Source organism: Benincasa hispida, chromosome 10 (genome assembly GCF_027475165.1).
Source record: "Benincasa hispida cultivar pf3 chromosome 10, pf3_genome.v1.1, whole genome shotgun sequence".
NCBI lineage: Eukaryota > Viridiplantae > Streptophyta > Magnoliopsida > Cucurbitales > Cucurbitaceae > Benincasa > Benincasa hispida.
This window is the reverse complement of record NC_143487.1, coordinates 18,937,958-18,945,971: the sequence shown is the minus strand read 5'-3', so window position 1 is coordinate 18,945,971 and position 8,014 is coordinate 18,937,958. Positions and strand designations below refer to the sequence as shown.

The 8,014-nt window shown below is 31.7% G+C and overlaps 1 protein-coding gene across 1 annotated transcript; it reads right to left on the bottom strand.

The window, feature by feature from the left end:
* Positions 1-4,846: 4,846 nt before the first annotated feature.
* On the bottom strand, positions 4,847-6,734 carry LOC120089461 (transcription factor JUNGBRUNNEN 1-like). The gene is made up of 3 exons (XM_039046939.2): positions 6,488-6,734; positions 6,096-6,403; positions 4,847-5,442 (listed from the first exon to the last, which is right to left on the bottom strand). Exons 1-3 carry the CDS (start codon positions 6,696-6,698, stop codon positions 4,978-4,980), a joined length of 984 nt encoding a protein of 327 aa, XP_038902867.1. The 5' UTR covers positions 6,699-6,734; the 3' UTR covers positions 4,847-4,977.
* Positions 6,735-8,014: the final 1,280 nt, after the last annotated feature.

Here is an 8,014-nt window from a genome sequence, read left to right as displayed (position 1 = left end):
CTCCTATGTTTTCACATTGGTGAGTGGCATCTTCCTAACAGGGTGATGAGACCATTCGGTTTTCAGCAGGATGTCCCATCGCCTTGTAATACTGAAGCCCTACTGCATGTTATCGACTTAAGGACTGTAAATTGGTCCGAAAAAGTTGCATTTCGGTAGTGCGATGGCACTATGTGCAAGGTTTATTGTAGTGGGGGTTTCTATTGAACAGTTTGACAGGGATGTCACTCAAGACTACATTCATTGGTATAATAATATCACAAAGCACTACGTCACTCGTCCGGGAGTAGATGTGGGTCATCTAGTAAATGAATGAATATTATTTAATTATTTTTAATTTAAATAATATCTAATTATTTTATAATTCACAGAGATCGAATAACAGTAGACTTCGTGATGTTGCGAATGATTTGAACCAGGTTCTTGCTATATGTAGTGACAACCAAAGCTATATGGAGGAGATACATTATATGTACGATATACCTATTGTTCCTCCACTAGCTCTTAGATGTAGAGGATCTGTACGGGAAGAGGATGAGTTTAATGAGGTTGCCCATAATGTGGAAGAGTTGCCCTATGATGTAGACGCAGAATCAAACTGATTATGTTAGTCCGATGATGATGATGTCAGCATTTGGTTCAGGACATTATGACTCAGAAGCTGGTCCTTCATCTTCATACGTGCATGAACATGGTGGGGGTCGTGAAGAGCTTAATAAATATTTATATCATGAAGCGCCTGCAGAGGTACTAGAGCAATATCAAGAAGAACCAGAGCAACCTCAAATTTGAAATCGACGACGACAACCAGCCCAAAATCGACGACGTCCGCCTTGTGGGACACAATGGTTTTTATAATTATTTTTATATAAATGAGATATTTTAATTTACACTTTTTTATTTTTATGAGATCTTGTTTTTTTTTTTTTTTAATTTGTTCTTTTAAATAAAATAATAAAATATAAAATATTTTTAGAAATTATTTTTATAAAATAGAAAATTAAAAAAAAAGGTCGATGGGTCGAATTTTCAACACTCGATGTATTGGAAATTATTAAAAAAAAAAAAAAAACAAGTATGGTCGAATTTTCAATCCTCGACCTTTTAAAAAGAACAATATTTTTCTAAATAGTTTCAAAAGTACAATATCTTTATAAATTGTTTTCAAAACTACTATATTATTTTAATTTACGCCCGGGCGGTTGCTACTTGCTAAAAATTTCTACAAGATTTGGTTCTATTGTTCTTCGAACAATAATAATTTATTTGGAAAAGTATATTCTATAACATTGAAGACTTGAACTAAAAAAAAAAAAAAAAACATTGGACTTCATATAGAAATTTAAAAAGGGGGATTTTATATCCACAAGTAACTGAACATCAAATTTTTTTAAAAAAATCTTAATTTAAAATCCCTTTGGGGTTAGGATATTAAAAAATCACCGAATTTTCTTAGGGCCTGCAAATATTAATTACAATATATAATTCGAAATTTACATTTTTTTTTCTTTTAAATTATCACATCCGAATCTATTAACAAATTAAGAAGCCTTTTCTTTTTTTTTTTTTTTTTTAAAAAAAAGTTAATAGGTAACAGACGACCTAATTGCTTTTAGATTTAGATGCATTCTTTTTTTTTTTTTTTTTTTTTTTTAATAAAAATAAAAATTAAAAATTATGGAATTCGATTTCAAAATTATATTATTTTAGGAGGTTTTGACTCATGAATTTAGATTTTTTTTTTAATTATTATTTGTTAGGACAATTGGTTGGGTTGTAAATTTTATTTTATTGAAATGTTAGTTTTCACTTCAGTTTCGGTGTCTTGGTGCTCTTTTGGAATGATTTTTTTCTTATACCTTTTTGGTTATGGTGCTGATTTCCTTTTCTATTTATTTCCTTTTTGGGTTGTGATATAAAAGGAAGTGTTTGAAGTTGTTGTTGTAGGTTTTTCTAATGGAGAGACTATTCTTTTGATGTGCGGCACCAAGTCAAGTTTTTGTTGTGAACGAGAGAAAAGTGTTATCACCCCTATTGACAAAAGTGTTTACAAAACACGAGACTTTAGGACATCATTCCCAATAACTCTTTGTATAGGACACCTTCGCTCGCATGTTTCACATGAATGGTCAGGATCTACCATCTGTAGTAGTTTACAACACTTGCAAACCCCTACAAAGCGGGCCGTATTCGTAGTGTCACCAAGATCAGGTATCTCACCTTAATCCTTATACTACATATCTATTCAGGTTATCACTTAAGGCATGATTCACTTGTATATCTCATATACATGCTTAAGTTTACATACAATAACCATGAAGTTTTATTTATTGGATATGAGTAAAAATTAGAATGAAATAACACTTATTTTATTCATAAACAATGTGTATAATTACAAACAACGAGATTCCAGGAGAATTAGGATACCTATCCCAACATCTTATTCTCTGTAAAACTTGTTAAAATCCTCATCACAGAATTCCAAACCATTTTCTGTTCTTAGGTACTTTATTTTCTTCATTGGTTGATTTTCAATAAGTGTTTTCCACTCTTTAAACGTATCAAACACTTGATACTTAGTTTTAAGGAAATAAACCCAACTTCTTCTAGAGTAATCATCAGTTAAGGTTAACAAGTACCTTAATCTACTAAGTGAGAGAGTTAAAGCTGGCCCCCACAGATTTGAGTGGATATAGTCAAGGATTCCTTGTGTGGTGCGGTGAGATTTAATAAAGTTGTCCTTGTTGACTTGTCGAGGATGCAATGTTCACAAAATGTGAGTTGGTCACTGATGCTATTACGAAGAAGCCCCTGTTTTGACAGAGCTTGTAACCCTTTTGCACTAATGTGAGTCAATCTTTTATGCCATATATCACCTTTTGTCAAAGTGGAAACGGTCACTGTATTTGCTGAGTTCATCATCTCCACACCTTTGATAATAAACACTCCATTTACCTTTTACCGAGCCAAGACCACTCTTCCATCTTCAACAACTTCAAAAGTTCCTCCTTTACCATAGTATTCACAGCCAATTGAGTTTGGCATCCCTAAAGATATGAGGTTTCTTTTTAACTTTGGAACGTGTCTCACATTCCTTAATAGTTTGATTGATCAATTCTTCAATTTCAAGGAAACTAAACTAATACCAGCTATTTTATAAACCTCATTATTTCCCATATACATAGTCTTTCTTCTATTTCTTTGTAGGTGTTGAACCATGATTTGAAAGAACTCATGTGGAAAGTACAACCAGAATCTAACACCCAGTCATACTTTTCAAGAGGGCTGATTAGATTAGCTTTGTCTAGGGTAGAGACAAGTGCATCTGAATAGGTAATGGAACTGTCAACTACTGAAGCTTCAGCCTGTTTGTTCTTTTCTTTCTTCTCATTTTTCCTCTTAAGAGTATTACAGTCCTTGATTAGATGCCCTTCTTTCTTGCAATAATCGCATCTAACCTTCTGTTAGCTGGAATTTTCATCATTTGACTATTGTTTTGTATTTTTCTTGTGGTTGTTCTTTGTAGCAAATAAGCTTTCAGCTGCTAGTTGATCTTTCTTTACAAAATTAAATTCCATTTCTCTGGTTTTCAAAGCTGATATGATTTCTTTTGTGTTGATTGTCTCTCTGTCATATTTTAGTGCATTTTTTACTTCTTTGTATGCATTTGGTAATGAATTTAAGAGAACAAATGTTTCATTATCATCACCAATTTTCTCACCAAGATTTTTATTAAACTCTAAAACAATCTTTTTGTATTGGTCGAGATTTTCTGTTAAGGACTTTGCAGAATTCATTTTTAAAGTAAAAAAGTCTCTCTCTTAAGTACATTTTATTAGGTAAATCTTTTGTGACAAACAACTCTTCTAGTTTAGTCTACATATTAAATGTTGTTTCTTGACCGATTACTTGTCGTAATAGATTGTCACTAAGGTTTAAAACAATTGTGCCATAAGCTGATAGTTTCATATTCTCTTTTTCCTCAACTGTCAACATATCTAGTAATTTGGCAAGATCATCAATGGCTCTATGAGTCTTTTTCTAGCCTAAGATTGTCATGATTTTGGCTTTTCACTATCCAAAATCACCTTTACCATCAAATTTCTTCACTCTATACCTTGCAACAACCATTTATGATAAGTTCTTGTTTCTTGATTCTTCAAGATTCGAAATCTTGGAACTGAATTCGTTCTGATATCACTTGGTTGGGCTTTAGGTTAAAACCACTTAGGCCCATGAAGAATACCAACTCTGATGGTGGATTGCATCTGTAATGATAAGAGGTTTTCAATGGGCCATGTCAGTAATCAATCTTTCTTTTCACGGAAAGGTTAGTAAACCAAAAACACTATTTACTCTCAGTTTTGATCAGAATGGAAATACTCTCTGAAGCTTTGCTAATGGCAGCTTTAGCAAGAAAATGAAAACCACAAGCAAGGTCTATGATGAAGAAGATTAACTAGAGAAAGAGAGGAAGAAAGAAGGAAGGGACTCAAGTTTACGTGGTTCGATCAACTAATCTACATCCAAGGGAAGAGACACTCTTCATTTATCATTTTGTACAACAAGATTTACAAGATATGTTCTCTCTTTTTATTTCTCTCTCTTTTTTGTGAGTATGTAATAAAAATAAAAGACAAAATCTCCTTTTATACTTAAGGAAGATTCTATTACAAGAGAGTTTATTAAGAAAGGTGAAGTTGATTTCATTAATTTTATAATTACTAAATTGAATTATACTCATTTTGATCTCAAATTAGATAGTTTAAAATCTCACTGGAAGCATTTTTAAATACCAAGACAAGAGATGTATTCAATAAAAATGAAAGCTATACTAATGTTGTGATTGAAACTTGTAGTTTAACTTGAAATTTAGTATCAGTTTGATTCATTCTTACAAGTAAAAACAATGATTTCAGTGGATCAAATTGAATGTTTAGATTCAGATTTGCATATTATCAACACTAAATTGCCTTTTTAAAACTCATTCAATGAATCAAAATCACACTCCAAAATTGATTTGAGCTCTTCCCATTTTTCATAACCAAACAAATCAGTGGCATCCTCATCAAAATCCGAAAAGCTCGACGATGACGGTGATACATTTGCTGACGAATTATTATCGGCCGATGGTAGCAGATCAGTTGAGGTGCAAAAATTCGTCATGAATTGACCGCCATGAGACATTTGACTGTGATCGAAATTTCGAACGTCGTTCACATGATCAAAATTGGTAAACGAATTGTTCGAGGTAAAACTTATGTAGCTACTTTGTTGATTGTCATCTGAATATCTATCGAAATCGATATTTTTTGTTGCTCTAAAGTTCGTGTTTTCCACAGCTCGGCTTTTGGCCGACGGAACCTCCCTCCAGTTTGGTGCATTAATGGCCTTTTTAGTTGAGATGTTTCTTTTGAATATACGACACAAAGTCCAAATTTCCTGCACAAGAAGAAAAAAAATATAATTAAGTTTTGAGTTTGATTCATACCCTTGGTCAATTTTACAAGCTTATTAGTCAAATTTAATTTAAATTATAGTCCTTCCAACATATAATGTTTCTAATTAGCCCATGAAATTTTAATTGGATTTGGGAAAAAAATTCTAAACAAATCCCATCAAACTATATTGATTTTAAGCAAGTTCAAGCATTTAATGGCAAATTTAATTTTGGTAAAGTTCAACATTTTGATAGCAAGATGGCCTTTGAAAGAAGTTTAGATAATATAAAATTTCACTCTCTCTTTAGTTCAAAGAACATTATTTTTTGGATTTTTTTAAAAATAAAACTAAAAACACTGTTTATTTTTTGGTCAACCATTGTTATCTGTTTCTTTTGGTCAACCATTGTTATCTTGGACTTTAAAAATATTAGATATACACCTTAAAAATTTATGATATCTTGCTAATCTCCATATTTTTAATGTAGTATTCTTAGTATGTCTTTGTTCGAGATGACGTCTTTTTAAAATTTATTAACTTTTAGTCGATTTTTTTTTTAACTGAATATCCATTTGAGTTTTACCTTGATATCTAAAAGAAAGACTGGAAAAGAGAAAGAAAAAGAGTGAATTGGATATTGAATTTTTACTTACAGCTTCATGGAGGTTATTTGTGACAATATTCCTACGAAAGGGATCTGATGTAGAAGAAGGAAGACGAAATTCATTCATCATCCACTCAGTTTTAGTGCCTTTACCAGCAGATCCACGATAATAAACAAGAGTTTTCTTCAATCCAACAAGAACAGAACGATCATTAATATAAATTGGTTTATCAATTCCTGTTGCCTTCCAAAACCCACATCCTGTTACTCTATTTGGTCTCACACTGTTCTTGTACTTCCTCCCTCTTTTGCAAAAAAAGTACCATTCTTTTTCCCCCAAGGACCCATTACTCACATCTGCATTATTATTATTCACATTTTTAAAAAACAAACAAACGAAATCGTTATCAAACAAAGTTTAAATGGATAAGTTATACGTACGAGGAAGGTCCCAAGGGCTATATTTGTAGATGTCGATTTGTTTGATAAGTTCGATGGGGAGGGGTTTGTTGTGGACCTTACGTCGGAGGTAGAAGTTGACTAGCTCTTCGTCGGTTGGGTGGAAGCGGAATCCGGGAAGAGGGAATTGGGAGTCGTCGTTATCGTTGTCGACCGCGGCCATGTCGGAGATTTGTGAGGAATTAATGGTCATTATAGAGAAGAAATTGAGAGAAGTAGTTGGTTTGGAGAGGGTTTAGTGGAGTTGTGGGAGGAGATTTTTGGTTAATATATATATAGTGAGAGTTGAGGAAAGGGGAGAATATGTTTGAATATTTGAATTAGGTCAAAAGTCTTGGAGCTCTGACTGCTCTAGAGTGTGGGAGGAAGGGTATCGCTTGGGTTCTCCTTTAATAATGTGGAAGACTTAATTTTTTTTCTTCAAAGGGCAAAATGGTCCTGTTGATGGAAGGATTGAAGGACTTGTTCTTCACTGGTACACCATCTTGGACTTCACTCCTCCAAAAGGAATAAACATAGCAAATATATTTAAAAAAAAACTCATTTCGTTCGGTGGATAAAACATCGATTACTATTCTAAATGTCGATATAATTTAATTTTAAAATATTAAATTTGTACGACAATTGAATTAAGACACATCTTTTCAATCAAGATATAAAAAACTTTTCAAATCCTCCATCTTCATTATTCAATAAATCTTTATAACAAATCGAAGAAGATAATTATAATTTGAAAATTTTTAGACTGAAAAAAATATACACATGATGGTCTAGAGGATCAACGTTGTAGCTTTATAATTTTAACTTTATCGATGTTGTTATATATTAATCACAATTTCTATATCACGAAAAACCCACATATTAACATATGTAGAATAATTTTAGAAAATAGCTATTCCCAAGTGGATTCATAAAGATACTAATTACTATCTAGCAAAGAATAATTGATAGTTTAGTCTTGCATGCTTGCATTTAGAACTAAAATGAAATTATTCAAACATATTTTCTCTAAATTCTCATTTTAATATACGGTTGAAAATTGAAACATCACTATTTGAAGTAGTAATAATGAGGTTTTAACTCTTTTCATGTACTCAACACTGCCTATTTTAATTTACTATCATATTAGATTAGCACATACTTAGGTTAAACTTTAAGGTCACAGATTCTAATAAATTTAATTAATTTTCAATATATTTCTCAAGACTTTTTCTCACGCTTGAGATCACCATTTTTGAAGAGTTAATATTTAATTTGATTTCATTTCTTACAATCTTCTCCATCTGTTTTTTTTTTAATACTTAATTTTCATTGATGATCAGTAGTCATGTAAGACTCAATATATATCTGACTTCCTTTGTAAAAAAAATATATATTTAAATAAAATTAGATTGTAATTTGATCAACCGAATCAAGTTAAAAGAATGTTCAATTAGGCATACGCATGTATGTTTGAACTAGAGACCTTTTTAGTTTTGATGCAATTAATGATGCATAAATTTAATGTTT

Bases quoted from the DNA above. Each gene is read 5' to 3' on its own strand.
- LOC120089461 (XM_039046939.2), bottom strand. From the start codon at position 6,698: ATGACCATTAATTCCTCACAAATCTCCGACATGGCCGCGGTCGACAAC. The intron at 6,404-6,487 runs GTACGTATAACT...ATAATAATGCAG, and splicing joins TAGCCCTTGGGACCTTCCTC to ATGTGAGTAATGGGTCCTTG. The intron at 5,443-6,095 runs GTAAGTAAAAAT...CTTCTTGTGCAG, and splicing joins CAAATAACCTCCATGAAGCT to GAAATTTGGACTTTGTGTCG.